The sequence below is a fragment of the Eucalyptus grandis genome, chromosome 2 (assembly GCF_016545825.1).
Source record: "Eucalyptus grandis isolate ANBG69807.140 chromosome 2, ASM1654582v1, whole genome shotgun sequence".
In the NCBI taxonomy this organism is placed as follows: Eukaryota; Viridiplantae; Streptophyta; class Magnoliopsida; order Myrtales; family Myrtaceae; genus Eucalyptus; species Eucalyptus grandis.
The window spans coordinates 50,561,041-50,576,568 of NC_052613.1; the positions used below are offsets into that span (position 1 = coordinate 50,561,041).

At 39.8% G+C, this 15,528-nt stretch overlaps 1 protein-coding gene and 1 non-coding gene across 4 annotated transcripts; both read right to left on the reverse strand.

Annotated features, from left to right (window-relative positions):
- Nucleotides 1–500: 500 nt before the first annotated feature.
- TRNAT-AGU lies at nucleotides 501–574 on the reverse strand. The gene has a single exon. It is a non-coding gene; the product is annotated as a tRNA-Thr (tRNA).
- Nucleotides 575–2,138: 1,564 nt separating this feature from the next.
- On the reverse strand, nucleotides 2,139–5,350 carry LOC104433448 (elongation factor 1-delta). 3 transcript variants are annotated; one of them, XM_039306142.1, is made up of 9 exons: nucleotides 5,219–5,350; nucleotides 4,899–5,021; nucleotides 4,188–4,301; nucleotides 3,978–4,094; nucleotides 3,739–3,832; nucleotides 3,418–3,541; nucleotides 2,946–3,059; nucleotides 2,515–2,676; nucleotides 2,139–2,400 (listed from the first exon to the last, which is right to left on the reverse strand). In XM_039306142.1, coding segments are annotated over exons 3-9 (699 nt in total). In that variant the 5' UTR covers nucleotides 4,274–4,301; nucleotides 4,899–5,021; nucleotides 5,219–5,350; the 3' UTR covers nucleotides 2,139–2,398. The 3 variants fall into 3 exon arrangements, with proteins under 3 accessions (XP_039162076.1, XP_039162075.1, XP_010044500.1); XM_039306141.1 differs by having other exon boundaries at nucleotides 4,899–5,049; nucleotides 5,219–5,344; XM_010046198.3 differs by lacking the exon at nucleotides 4,899–5,021 and having other exon boundaries at nucleotides 5,219–5,346.
- Between the last annotated feature and the right edge of the window lie 10,178 nt (nucleotides 5,351–15,528).

The window sequence follows — 15,528 nt, forward strand, 5'->3', positions numbered from 1 at the left end:
TGACGTTCACTTTAATAATTGCAAGTTGGAACAACTATATTGATAAATCATTAAAAGAATTAAGACTAAGTTAGCCAAATTGAAAGATTTGTGATTGAATTGGCATTTTATACAATAGGTTTAAGACTTTTTTTTTTTTTTTTCTGTCCTACTTTCAATTAGATGTATTCGAGTCTCTATACACGTGTCCCTTGCTTGCTGGAGGAAAAAAAAAAAACATCGCAATTGGGGAGCGACTTTGCGATGGCCAAATGGCTTCGAGGGAATAATGTCTTGACCCCGAGTAATACGTCGACGGCTTTCTTTAGGTTAAAAGGCACTTTTGCAGATTCATTGGTTTGGTCGCATGGCTAAAAGAGCGAATGATTCAAAAACAAAAAGGGGGAAAAGGAAGCACTACAGAGAGTGGAAAAGAACCCGAAACCTCCTCAAAAGATGGCCAGAAAAGAGAATGAGAATCCGACCAAGAAAAAGTAAAAAGGGAAAGAATGAGAAGGCTTTGCTCTCGTTGAGAGTCGAACTCAAGACCTCCCGCTTACTAAACGGGTGCTCTAACCAACTGAGCTACGAGAGCTTCTTGTCCCAATCGCCCCATTATAAATATTAATCATTTAATTCACATACGCACTTTCGGGGAACAGCGATAATGGGCCCGACCTCTTAGGCCCCAAAAAATCTTCTGAAAGTCATCATCCATTATCAACGTCCTCACTCGAATTTGATATGTTGCTACATTTCGACGGTAGAGGTATCAAACAGGAAAATAAGGAGATCATTATGTCGTATCTGTAGGCGAGCATCGAGAAAATCTCCAGGCGAAACTGATTTTTGGGCTCCGTCCAATTACCCTGTTCGTTCCGGGATCATTTGGATGGGATCTTGAAACCGATAAGAACAAGTACGGGCAAAACGTTCATGACTTCCTGTTTTTCGAAGGAGCTGCGCAACCCTGAAATCACCGATGGTTCTTTCCCGTTTCACGGGTCAAATCCGTTTGACGGGCCATGATCAGGATCAGGACCCTGCCGACGCCGCCAGACTCTCGTCCCATCTGCTTTTCGGTCAACGTTTCTGCGGGTCCATGGAATCGATCAGGGTTTGCCGAACGACTTCCTCATCTCATCAATTGGTTGTTTCTCTGTCAAGCATTTGCCATTTCGTGCTTGACCCGCTTCTTTCATCGTTTCCCATGGTTTGAACTCGCATTATATTCAAGTTCGGTGCTCTGCACGGTCAGTCTTGTGACCTGAGGGTCGCGAATGTCGTGCACTTAATTCTGCACCCTCTGCGCATGCACGTTTTCGTATCTATACGAGCCTAATTTTTTAGCCGATTTAGAATGAGGCGCGATCTTTGACATTCGCTATCGCCAAGCTGGTGAAGCAACCGGAATCTTGCATGCTAAGAAGCGATGCGTGTTGAACATGGTCTTCAATGTGAGCACATAATGATCAACGTGGTAGGTGAAACCTTTTGATTTTGAGCGAGACCACACTCGAGATAAAGTCCGGTTGAATGACAAAGCGTCGTTATCTTCGAATGAGAAATATAAACGTCAATCGTAGGGCTACACAAGACGGCATCATCCAAGCTGATAAAGACCGCCCCTTGTATAAAGATGACTGGAATGCCATGGACCCTTCGAAGAAGTTCCCTGGCTTTCATTAATCGGTAGTTGCTATAATCAACTCCCTAACGATTGCCGGAAAGTTCAAGCATATCAAATGGTGAATCTGGATGCCATCGGTCCAAGTAAAACTGGATAACACTACTCCCTTGCAGACTCCATCACTACTTTGGAGTAGATTTCAATAGGTACAGTTGGTTTGTTCACTTGTCATTTTTCTCCTTGCACCAAAAAGGTTCGACTTGACTTGGAATCCAGAGAAACAACCAGAGTCACCGCACTCATGTAGAAGTAAAACCAGTTCTAAGAAATCAAGATTTGAGATGGGAAGTTACTAGAAGAATAAATGATTGTCTTGATGCGTTAAGATATTCTGATACGTATGCAAGCCTCGCTCAACTCAAGGCATATGATGATATCAATCTACCTCGAGGAGCACAATCCTGTGGCGGAACCCGGGCTCAATATGTACAGGCAAGTTCCGGAAAGGAAAAAGGATGCAAGCCCAACATGTAGCCTCAGAGGTTCGATCAAAATTTTATTTCCAAAGCAAATACTGTTGTGTGACACAACATCGAAAGAATAAAAGATCAAGACGACAGTTGTAACATAGCTACATTAACCAAATAAATATACAGATTCGAATCCATGAAGATAGAGATACGTCTCTTCCATCTAGTTCTGTAAAGAACTCAGGGAGATTAGACACCAAATATCGGCTACAAAGTCGATGAGAAAACACTCAGGCACAACCTCAATATGTCACGTAAGTCCTGCAACAAATGAAACAAAAGAACCCTTAGACAGATGCGCCAAAGCAGAAACAAGCTCCAAAACGATGTATAACAGATGAGAATAGCAAATAATCGGCCAGAGAATGTTCTTACATATTTTGTTGAAAGCAACAATGTCACAGCTCTGGACATATTCATTCACCGGTTCAACCGTAAGATGGTCCTCAATGAGGGTGTCAACCGAAACCAAATCGTCCACAATAGTCATCATAATTTGCATTTTCTTTATACCATAGCCCACAGGTACGAGCTTGGCTGTTTGACATCAAATGTTAATATCAGATAGACTCTCATCTAGCAGAATCTTCAAGGTAGCAGCACCAAACATTTGGTATTAAGAGAAAACATATTATTTCACATCCCTAAAATACGTGTGAATTTGAAAGTAACAAGACACACCAAAATTGTAATTAATGTTTCATAATCATGCAAGAACAACTTATGCCACCTTAATGGGCAAAAGGAAAGCTAAGACCCAGTGCAATTTATTAAAGCCAAGGACAAACAAAGGGAACAGAACGTACATGCTCCCCAAAGCAACCCTTCCATTTGGATGCTTCTTACTGCTTCCTCGAGCTTTTGCATGTCAGTCTCATCATCCCATGGCTTCACATCCAACAGCACAGATGACTTGCCAGCTGAAAATAAGTACTGAACGTTAAGATCTCTTTTTATTGTTATCGACTCAATTTTCTAAAGCATGGGATAGCATGCAAACAGTCCTCAGTGCTTCCATCAAAAATCGATGATGAATAAGCCATGGACCCAATTGTGGGCATCATATGAATTAGGCTATTTTTTGTAAATTAACAATATATTATATAGCTGGAGCAAGCTATGGACAGCCTCCTTCCAGACAATTGGATAGATTACTGTAAATTCACATCAAAAACAGGTTTTTTCCTGATACCAAAGGAAATAAATTATGAGTTAGGGAACTATGAACAAACACACAGCTTTGAATCATTATCTCCTATGTGTATATAAAAAACTCACATTCTTTCTTCTTTGCAGATGCCTTGACGGCAACTGCACGTTCCTCAGCAGCCTTCTTCTCCTCTTCAGTCTCTTCACCAAACAAATCTACATCATCATCATCATCATCCTCTGCAGCTGCAGCCTGCAATAAGCGAGTTTATATTATGGTAAAGTTTTGTATTTAGGTTTCACAATGACGGTTTAAAGAACATAACCCCATCGAACTTCTGTTTTAAAAGTAAATCTTTCAACAAAAGCACAAAAACAGTAATAAAGCATCTATCAAACACCCCCCCACAAAAAAAAAAAGAAAAAAAGAAAAAGAAAACAGAAGCTTGCCTTTGTTTCATCAACAGGGGGAGTTGCCACTGCCTCCTCAGCGATTGGAGCAAAACCCTCAATAATAACACCACATCCTTCTGCAGAAACACCACTGACATGGGTAAAGTGTTAGACTTTAGAAAAAGGAAGAAAAAAAAAAAAAAGCCAACTTACAACTAACAAGTAGATGCTCAATCATATGCCTAGTGTGCTGAAGCCAAGATGAATTAAAAACTTAAGGTGTCATGAGAACTTACGCAATCCTCAATAGAGCCTCAATGTGGTTATACCACCTAGATACATTGATGAATTCAGATGACGGGGACCCTGGAAGTGCTTCATGGACAGTGATGTCATCCTTTGAAGCTTGGTACCTAACATAGCAAAGACAGAGAAAAAACATCTGCACATGAACTCATCTATTGTTTTCTCATTCGAAAAGTAGACAGGGAAGAGCAGATACTAACCCAGTTATGTAGCTACGTGTGAGGAGGTGTTCATCGAGCTTCTTCAGTCCTGCTGCCGAACCAAGGTCATAAAGTGCAACTGCCATTGCTTTCCCAGAAATGGTTCTTTATAATCTGCAGACGCACAATAGAAGATTATAAGCATTAGCATTGAACATGAACAAGCTACTTCTTTAATTACCACTCGAATGCTGAAATCATAAACAAGCGAACTGGATGCTCGACACAGATTTCTCTCTCCCGATAATAATCATCAACATGCACATAAGCAAAACAAGATCCCCCAGAGAGAAACTCCAATTAACAATATCTAAGCAACCCGATACAAGAAACGCCGACAATTACGTCAACTAAGCATTGGCATGAATTAACTTCGCCCACCCATCTCTTCGAGAACACTAGCAATCTAGCATCATCAATCAAACAGAAGAAAGACGCCCTTTTTAAATCTAATCCATGCAGGCAAAGCCCACAATCGGATCTTCTCTCTCCTAAATGTGCATCAGTCACCATCATCGATTCATACACTATAAATCAATGATCTTTATCGTGGAACAAGACCCGCATCACTGACTTCCGGATATACAATGACCGCAGATTTGCAGGAAAAACAGGAAAAAAAAAAAAAAGGAACCGATCAGGACATTCACAGGAAAGAAAGAAGAGGAGAAACATCAAGAAATTCCCCCTACATTGCAGAGAGGTTATTACCTGAAGATACAGAGCAGGCTGCTGGACTTGGTGTGCGGGTGTGGAGATGGAAGTTATAAATTAGGGTTTATATCTAAGGAAGGAGAAAGAGCTCCGGCGTGAGGATGATATGGCGATTTCTCTCTGCCAGAGAGCACCGGATCATAATTTCCTTGATTAGATTTACCATAATTAACTCACACATCCACCATTAAATATCGGAAAATCTAATTGCAAAACTAATTCCAAACACAGGTATCAGTAATCTAAAAGTGAATGTGCAAACTCTTTTATCACGATGGTGGTCATAATCGTTTTATTTATTATGATTCTAAAAGTACCTCTAATCACCGCAAATTTGGCGCCAATTAAAGAAAACATGATCTGGCTTTTCCTTATAAGACTCTCTGTTCTTCCCTCTCCCTGCCTTCGCAACTATTTCCGTATCCATTCCGATGCCTTGAACTCGGATGGATGGGAAGCGACCGCCACCATATAACGACCGATTTTCAACATTCATTCTACTGACGAAAAGAATAAGCCCGGGCTTCAAGAACGATCCCAAGAATCAATGTCTTGTTTGTCGATATTAGAATAATTATATATTAAATCACACATTCATTTAATAACTTAAACTTTTAAAATAATTAACAGTAATCGCATAAAATCTCACAGTTAAGTCGATTGTCCTCATGGAATGGACTTTAATTCTCCTTGTTATGGATTAGAGGATTATGTTAGTGATTTCTAATAAAAATTAGCAAGAATGGCTATATTATGGGATATGTCAGTGTTATGAATTAACGGATCGTGTCAGTAATTTTTCATGAAAACTAACAAGAAAGACTATATGAGGGGACCATGTCGGTGTTATGGATTAGGAAATATAATCTGTGTTGTAGAGAAGGAGGTCAATGATTTTTGTGAAAATTGTCACGGAAGAATATATTAGGAAATTATGAGCAAAACCTCAGTTGTGACTTATTTTTGTGTTGCCTTGGCCAATCGATAAACATCCACGACCAGTTTGTCCAGTAAATTAATTGGCACTAGCTCGACCAATTGCAACTCCAGCAACAATCCTTTAATTCCTCCATCTTTGCACCATTAATCATCACATTTTTCCTTTAATTCCTGCATCTTTGCGCCGGTAATCATCACATTTTGAGTCTCAACTCCTTCTCATCCAACCCATTCTATCTGGCCACAACAGAGAAGAAAGAGTTCTAGCCAAGAACATTGGGGCCATCGGTGGCATTTTTTTTTTTTTTTTTTTTTGGGGGGTCTAAATATGAGGTTTTATTTATATCATACGAGTGCTACCCACAACTGGGGCATCCCTACAAAGCAAAGCCCAAAGGGCAGGGGGGGTGAAAAAGTCCAGTCATAAGGAAGACAGCAATTCTTATGAGTCTTCGCAGCCTAATCAGCAACCATGTTAGAACTTCTTGGGCCAAACTCAAGCCTCACAGATGAGAGGCCCACGAGGATTTGAGAGCATTCTTTGATAAGCAGGCGCGCCTCCCGTGAGTACTAATCTGCAGAGTTCAAAGCACTTATCAGGTCAAAATGATTTGACTAGATGCAAACTCTCTCCAAACCCTTTCTCTGCACAAACTAAAGTCCTTCGAGCAACGCTAAGGCTTCGACCTGAGCTGGAGTTGAAGCTTTAATAGATTTGGTATGCGTCAATGGCGTGTTTTATCAAGCAGTATCTCCCTCCAAAGAGCACTTCAAGGTCATATGGCTGTTATTTATTTTTTTGTGATCCCACATTTTAGACCCGCATTTTCTCTTAAAGGTTGCGACTGTTCGACATAAATTTTTCCACGCTTCGTACCCTTTCGTGACAACCATCTGTCTTGATGGGAGACGATGTATAAATAGGGACGTATGTTCATTTCGACGGGTGATCAGGTCTAACACAAAATCCTCACATTTAGAATACACCATCGACGTGAGGAAATTTGGTTAGTAGAGTGCGTCTATTACCTTCTTGATTTCAGGCTTTTCGACGAACGCGAACAAGAACAATGGTTGAAGGTTTGTCTTCAATTGATATGGCTTCGCATATTAATTTTTATGTCTTACATTTGGTATCGGCGTGTTTATTGCCTCTGCCTTGTTTTTCGAATTTTTTGGTGTATTTTTCGGGCATTTTAGACATGAACAGTAACTCGGCATTTTGAGGCCAAGAGAGAAACTTCCAAATTCCGGGCAAATTCCGGCGACCCATCCCTCGATTTCGGAACCGCACGGTCGCACCGCCATAAGGAACATTAGCCATGAGTTATTACGGCATATCGGTGTTCGCCGGAGGCTAATCGGACGGCGGAAGTCGCGGTGGTTGAAGGAATTGTGTTTTGGGAAATTTTCGTCTGATTTTGGGGCCAATTGTTGCTCATTTTCGCCGAAACTTGAACCCATGTGGTCGTGCTGGCATGTTCTTCAAAACCCATTATTTATTTTTGTATGAAATGGGCTGCCGGAGAAGAAACCATGGTGAAATCGCGGCTGAAAATGGCGAAAAACCGACGGAAAGGCTTCTGTTCGTGCGAGGAAGAAGGCGCGTGGATCCCACGCGCCACGCGCTCTCACGCGCGCGTTGTCGGGCGCTGAACGCGCGCACGTGCTCGGCACGCGCCCGTCGTCTCCCACCCGCAGCTCCTTTTGCACTTTTGCCCCAAATTTTTAAAATTTTTGCAATCTTGCCCTTGGCCAATTTATTTAATTACTGTTCTGCCCTTGATGTATTTATTTATTATGTTATTTCATGCATTTTTATGAATATTTTATGCACGAAATTAAATGTCCAATGGTCCATATATTTAATTAATTAGGGAGTGGCCACAGCATCTTTAATTAATTAAATTATATATTAAAAGCCTCCGAGATCATATTTAGAAATTGACATTGATTGTAATTAATTATATTAATATGATGAATTTTATCCCACAGGAATTTTCATTATATTAATATGATTAATTAGGATGAAATATCATATTATTTTTCTTAATTTACCCACAGGGATTAAGAAAATGCATATAATATGGTAGTTTCTTCATGAAGTAATTATGAATCTATTTAAATTAAAAACTTAGCCCACAGGTAGTTTTTATGTTATGTGATTCATATTGTGACATGTTTACATTGGTAAAACATGATTTATTTGTACATATTTGCCTCAAATTTTGTGACATAAGCATGATTATTTGATATGCGGTTTCGCAACTTTGTGAATTTCTCGAATTTAAGTTTGATGTTCCTATACTAAATGGTGAGAACTATAAAGTTTGGAAGGAGTCAGTTCTTCTTCAATTGGGGTGGATGGACATTGACTATGCTATAAGGAAAGACGAACCACCTGCTCCTGCGGATTCGAGCACTCCGAGTGAGATAGCTCTTTATAACCAATGGGAGCGGTCCAACCGCGTTTGTGCCATGTTTATAAGAGCTAAGATATCTCTAGTATTCGTGGTTCAGTTGCTCGGCATAACAATGCTAAGGCTTTATTGGAAGCCATAGATGCGCAATTTGAAAGTTACGAGAAGGCGCATGCCATGACCCCGATTATGAAGTTTTCATCATTGAAGCTCAATAGTGTTAGAGGTGTGCGTGAGCACATCATGCAAATGAGGAACATTGCAGCTCGGCTTAATAATCTTGAGGTTGAGATATCTGAATCCTTTCTTGTGTATTATATTCTGAACACTCTTCCACAACAGTATGCACCTTTCAAGATCTCTTATAACACACATAAGAATAAATGATCTATTAATGAACTCATGACCATGTGTGTTCAAGAGCAAGAAAGACTGGTTATGGAATTGGGAGAAAGTGCTCATTTGGCAACACAAGGAAAGAATAAGGGCTATGGCAAGCATAAGGGAAAAGATAAAATACCTCCCCAAGCTGACATTAAGAAAGAATCAAATGCTTCTTTTGTAAACGAAGGGGCATATAAGGAAGGATTGTGTCAAATTTAAGGCTGGCTCGAGAAGAAAGGTAATCCAATCTCTTGTGTTTGTTATGAATCTAATATGACTGATGTAAGTCACAACACTTGGTGGATTGATTACGGATCTACAATCCATATTTCGAATTCCTTGCGGGATTTTCAAAACCACCTGGAAGCCGAGTGGGAAGTGAACAAAACATCTATTCGGGAAACAAGATGCGTTCGCATGTGGAAGCTATTGGGACATATAGACTAGTTATCAATAGTGGTTTTGTTTTAGATTTGGAAAAAGACCTTTTATGTTCCTAGTTTTCTAGAAACTTAATTTCAGTTTCAAGACTTGTACTTTTGGGATACTCTTTTAACTTTTCAGATTCAAACTTCTGTTTATCATTTAAATCTGAAATTGTCGGGAGTGGTACTTTGTCTGATGGTCTTTTTCGAATTAATTTACAAGACAATGCCTATTATGATGCGATGCATGTTCATGATAAAGCTGGTATGAAACGATGTGTTGTGAAAGAACATTCCTCTATGTTGTGGCACCGGAGATTGGGACATATCTCCATAGAAAGAATTAAGCGATTAGTAAATGATGGAGTACTTGGTACATTAGATTTTTGATTGTGATACTTGTGTGGACTGCATAAAGGAAAGCAGACTAACAAGTCAAAGAAAGGTGCCAAGAGGAGTACGGAAATATTAGAAATCATACATACGGATATTTGTAGTCCGGATATGAACTCATGTGGTCGAAATACTTCATCTCCTTTATAGATGATTATTCACGTTATATGTATCTCTACTTGATTCATAATAAATATGAAGCATTAGATGCCTTTAAAGTATTTAAGGCGGAAGTAGAGAAACAATGCAATAAGCAAATTAAGATCGTGAGATCGAGATAGAGGTGGAGAATTCTATGGTAGATACACCGAAGATAGACAAACACTGGTCCATTTGCAAGGTTTCTTCAAGAGCATGGGATAGTTGCCCAATATACTATGCCCGGTTCTCCGGACAAAATAGCGTAGCGGAAAGAAGAAATCGGACCTTATTAGACATGGTGCGTAGTATGCTTAGCAGCTCCAAACTTCCTAAATTCTTATGGACTGAAACACTTAAGACGGCAGTGTACATATTAAACCGAGTTCCGACCAAGGCTGTCCCAAAGACACCTTTTGAGTTATTTAAGGGTTGGAAACCAAGTTTGCATCATGTGCGCGTTTGGGGATGCCCGTCTGAAGTGAGAATTTATAATCCACAAGAAAAGTTGGACCCAAGGACCATAAGTGGGTATTTCATTGGATATGCCGAAGGTCTAAGGGATACGGGTTTTATTGTCCATCTCATACCACTAGGATTGTGGAATCAAGAAATGCTAAATTTCTTGAAAATGACTTGATCAGTGGGAGCGATCGACCAAGGGATCATGTTCCTAAGGAAGATCAATCAGACACTCAACTTTCCACCTCAAGTTTAAGATTGGTTGTTGCTCATAATGCCCCTTCAGTTCAGCCGGCTATTGAACAACCAATTGTTGAAGTTCCACAACCTGCTGATATTGATCCAGTAGATCCAGTTGTTCAGCAATTACCAGAAACTGTTGAACAACCAGTTGAGCAACATGCTCCTCAAGAGAATGTTGATCCAACATTGAGAAGATCTGCTAGAACAAGGAAATCGGCTATTCCTAGTGATTATATTGTGTATTTACAAGAGTCGACTACAATATTGGAGCCGAGAATGATCCTGAAACGTTTTCACAAGCCATGGATAGTGATAAATCCAATTTGTGGTATAATGCCATGAAGGAAGAGATGAGTTCTATGGCATCTAACAAAGTCTGGATTTGGTTGAGTTACGATAGTGCGAAGGCTATTGGTTGTAAATGGGTCTTCAAAACTAAGAAAGATTCATTGGGTAACATTGAAAGATATAAAGCTAGACTTGTTGCCAAATGATTCACTCAAAAGGAAGGAATCGATTATACGAGACTTTTCTCCTGTATCTAAGAAAGATTCTCTTCGTATTGTTTTGGCATTGGTTGCCCATTTTGATATGGAATTACATCGGATGGATGTGAAAACGGCGTTCCTCAATGGAGAACTAGAGGAGGAGGTTTACATGAAACAACCTTGAAGGATTCTCCTCTAGTAAAGGTTAGCATTTGGTGTGCAAGCTTAAGAAATCTATATATGGCTTGAAACAAGCATCCCGCCAATGGTACTTAAGGTTTCATGATGTTATCTCTTCATTTGGTTTTATAGAGAATGTCATGGATCAATGTATATACCAGAAGGTTAGTGGGAGCAAAATTTGTTTCCTTGTGCTGTATGTGGATGATATACTACTTGCAACCAATGATAAGGGTTGCTACATGAGGTGAAAGCAGTTCCTCTCTAGGAGTTTTGACATGAAGGATATGGGTGAGGCATCTTATGTCATTGGCATTAAGATCCATAGAGATAGATCTCGAGGAATTTTAAGACTATCTCAAGAAACCTATATCAATAAGGTCCTAGAGAGATTTCGGATGAAAGATTGTTCACCAAGTATAGCACCCATTGTGAAGGGTGACAGTTCAATTTGAACCAATGCCCGAAGAACGATCTAGAAATGGAACAAATGTGCAACATTCCATATGCTTCTGCTGTTGGAAGCTTGATGTATGCTCGGGTTTGCACTCAACGACATCGCTTTTGCTGTTGGAATGTTGGGAAGATATCGAGTAATCAGGTTTAGACCCTGGAGAGCTGCAAAGAAAGTGTTGAGATACCTTCAAGGTACCAAAGACTATATGCTTATGTATAGACGGACCGACAACACGGAAGTGATCGGTTATTCGGATGCGGACTTTGCGAGTTGCATTGATTCACGAAAATCAACATCCGGATATATTTTCATGTTAGGCGGCGGAGCCGTGTCATGGAGAAGTGCCAAGCGAGACTTTGACTGCTACTTCCACTATGGAGGCTGAGTTCGTTTCTTGTTTTGAGGCTACCTCGCATGGTGTATGGTTGAAGAGTTTCATTCTTTGGGCTTAGAATTGTTGATTCTATTTCTAGGCCGTTAAGAATATATTGTGACAATTCAGCTGCAGTTTTTATGGCTAAAAATGCCAAAAGTGGCAGTCGAAGTAAGCATATTGACATTAAGTATTTAGCCATAGGGAACATGTTAAGGAGAATAAAGTGGTCATTGAACACGTTAGCACTGAGTGATGATAGGCGATCCTTTAACTAAAGGCATGCCACCAATGAAGTATAAGGATCATGTAACTAGTATGGGAATAGGTCCCATTATGTGATTTGTCGACATATGAACGATTTTTGTTGTATGGAACTCTTATTCGTTGTCATGTTGATTCTCAATTTTTGTGTACACACTTTGTTGTTTATGAGAATAACATTTATCCTTGGTTCCGGAATAAACATGAGGTTTATTCATTAAGATATGTTGTCACATATAGGCTGACATTAAAGCAATAAGATGCATTGTGATACATGGAAGATATTACTCACTCTTAGAGGACATGTCGCCATGATCCATGTGTTTTGTTTCTTTTCTTTAAGCATAAAGTTTTTGTGGAATTAGTTGGACAATTCGTATGATGAAAATGATGGGATCAAGTGGGAGAATGTTATTTATTTTTGTGATCCCATATTTTAGACCCGCATTTTCTCTTAAAGTTGCGACTGTTCAACATGAAGTTTTCCACGCTTCGTACCCTTTCGTGACAACCGTCCGTCTTGATGGGAGACGATGTATAAATAGGGACGTATGTTCATTTCGACGGGTGATCAAGGTCTAACACAAAATCCTCACATTTAGAATACACCATCAGTACGTGAGGAAATTTGGTTAGTAGAGTGCGCCTATTACCTTCTTGATTTCAGGCTTTTCTGACGAACGCGAACAAGAACAATGGCTGGAGGTTTGTCTTCAATTGATCCTGGCTTCCGCATATTAATTTTTATGTCTTACAATGGCCTCATTAAGGAGCTGCTGTTTGAAGAAGATGCACTGATTCATCAGGAAATTAGGGTGAAGGACTTAATCACTCACTACTATGCAAAAGGACTCAATTGAATATATGCACTGGAACGTTTAGAGCTATGAATTATCTTGGACATGCATATTCGAGGGTTTTCACGATTGATTGACGGTTGTACACATTCAATCTGCGTAGTTTCTCGCATTAACCCTCAGCAAAGCATCCCAATATGCTTAGACGGAACAGAGTACACGTTGCTAGTAGCTAGCAGCCCCGTGCTTATGTTCTTATTGTGCATTGAGGAGAGGTTTTCTGCTCCTAAAGTAAAAATAAGAGAAGGAATCATGGTTGAGTTTACCATACTTGTTCTTGTTGTCCCTACAATTTGTAAGTTGGTAGAGTTGCTGAGTGTACTGATCCCAAATGAAACTCTGTAGAGGATTATCTTGTTCAACCGATCTATGATGTTTAGATCATTAAGTCGGACTTGCTGATGCTAATTTTCTGAATTTTGCTGATCGCGTAAAAAACCTTGTCCCTTTCCATGTCATGATACAAATGCCATGCTTGGTTTGGACAATGTAGTAAGCCCATGAGATGATGATGATGAATGAAATAGTCATTTCACCGAGTCAGTTCACTGTTCGAGATTGACGTGCATGAATCGGTAGGAACATCATAATGAAACATCATTTTTCATCATCCTGTTTTGCAACACGACGGCAATGGTGGTAGGGATTAGCGGTGGAGGAGTTTTTTTATTTTATTTTTTTTTTTTTGGGGGGCAACTGGAAGTGGCCATATGTGAGGTTTGTTTTCATGGTTGTGGATGATTGATTGGCTCAAAGTTCAATGAAATTATCATGAGGAAGACTACTCTTTCGAAAGAAATCAGTGGGTCACGGTTTATGTATTTTTCACATCCATGACAGTGTTTCTTATCTTACTTGAGAGAATACTTCTCCGATAATAGTGCCCTGATGCAAGGGAAAGTTGCCACGTGACATCAGCAGTGGAATCAAAGTGATTTAACATCAGTTGTTGTATGTCATCAACAATCTCAATAATTCTTGGGCACCATGGATTGAAGCAGTCGCCATCTCAGCTTTAATATTACTTGTATTCGAAGGAGCTTATTCTTCTTACCGACAATCCTTGCCCGCTGTCTTTAACTCGCCATCTGAATTCCTGGTCCTAATCTTCCAATTGCTGCACAAATACCAATGTGATTTGCTCGTTGCGAAATCTCTGGAGCATCCAGGATCCTCCCCATTGTCGTTTGTCTATGTCACCACAAGGGGAGGAATCCTGAAATTCCGAGCATCCACTGCCTCTTTAAGATAACTTGTCCGCGTCTTTTATCAGCCGCGCTTTCCTCTACGGCTCCGAACATCATCTTCATTGTATCCTTGCCTGACTGTCTTGTTGTATTCTTTGTCGTGAGAGAGCAAGAAAGAAACATTAATTCCATCAATGCTTCGGACAAATTTGGCCAATTCTGGTCTTCGGAACCCAGCGTGGCCACTAGCCGAAAAGGAACTTCACTGTGACCAAAGGATACGAACGGAAGTCTGATTATTAATTTGGACTCTCTTTAGACTCCCATCCGTCAATGAGTGTCTGTCAAATTTTGAAATGGAAAACCTTGTGAGGAATTACCTTCAAAACATAGCGCCGGCACTATCATAAAAAATAATCATTTTCATGCCAGTACTACAAAAGAAATGGGTTGGAACGGCAACTTGATTTATAAAGCTATAATTTTCTACTTGATGTGCATGTTAAGTAGAAAGTGACATCCAGATCCTAATGTCGAATCCTAGGTCCATTGTCGCTTGAAGATACTGTATTCTCATGATCTTGTTCTTCCAAGAATATCATTTTGTACCCGGGCAATGTTTTTCGTGTGTATTCTTCACTTACTCTTACATAAATTAGTACAACCAATGTGTTTGTCGCAGAAGGAACGGAAACTTTCGAAAACTATGCTTGGAAGGTGGGGAAAGAAGCTTATCACAGCCTTACATGGCATGAACTGACAAGACTTACATCGGAACTTAGCGATATGGGCTTAGCCAAATGCTTCACGACAATAACAATAGTTTTGAAAGACTTTCGAGGAGACAGGAGGAAAGAGAGAACACGTCCAAAGAACACAAAAACCAAACCGCAACGCATGCTGTAATTTAAAGCAAAAGTGAACCAAAACGTGATGGAAACCGTTTAGGTGATGCCGAAAAAATAAAATGGATATGTTCAATAGAAATCCTAAAACTTCTCACCAAAGTATAATTGATTGAGTCATAAAACTTATAAAAAGTGCAATAATTCCTAAAACTTGTCAAACTAGTTAAATCGAGTCATTCCATTAATTCCATCCAATTTGATTAAAGGAAAATGCCGACATGATTTTTTTAAGTTATTTTTCTCTTATGTGGTGATGACGTGGCTCAATCATAAAATATAAGATGTTTAGTCATTTTGATCTAAATCTAATTTTTAATACTAATTTTATTTTAAAAAATAAGCTAAATTCAAAAATTAAAAAAATAATAAAGAGTTAGGTTGGTAGGACTACAAGCACTCACCTCCGCCCCCACCATCTCTGGGAGGGGCTAGCAAGGGTGGGGTGAGCCGACGGGGGTCACCATGGCTTGACCGGGGGTCGGTGACCCTCGGCGACGACAAGCGAGGGC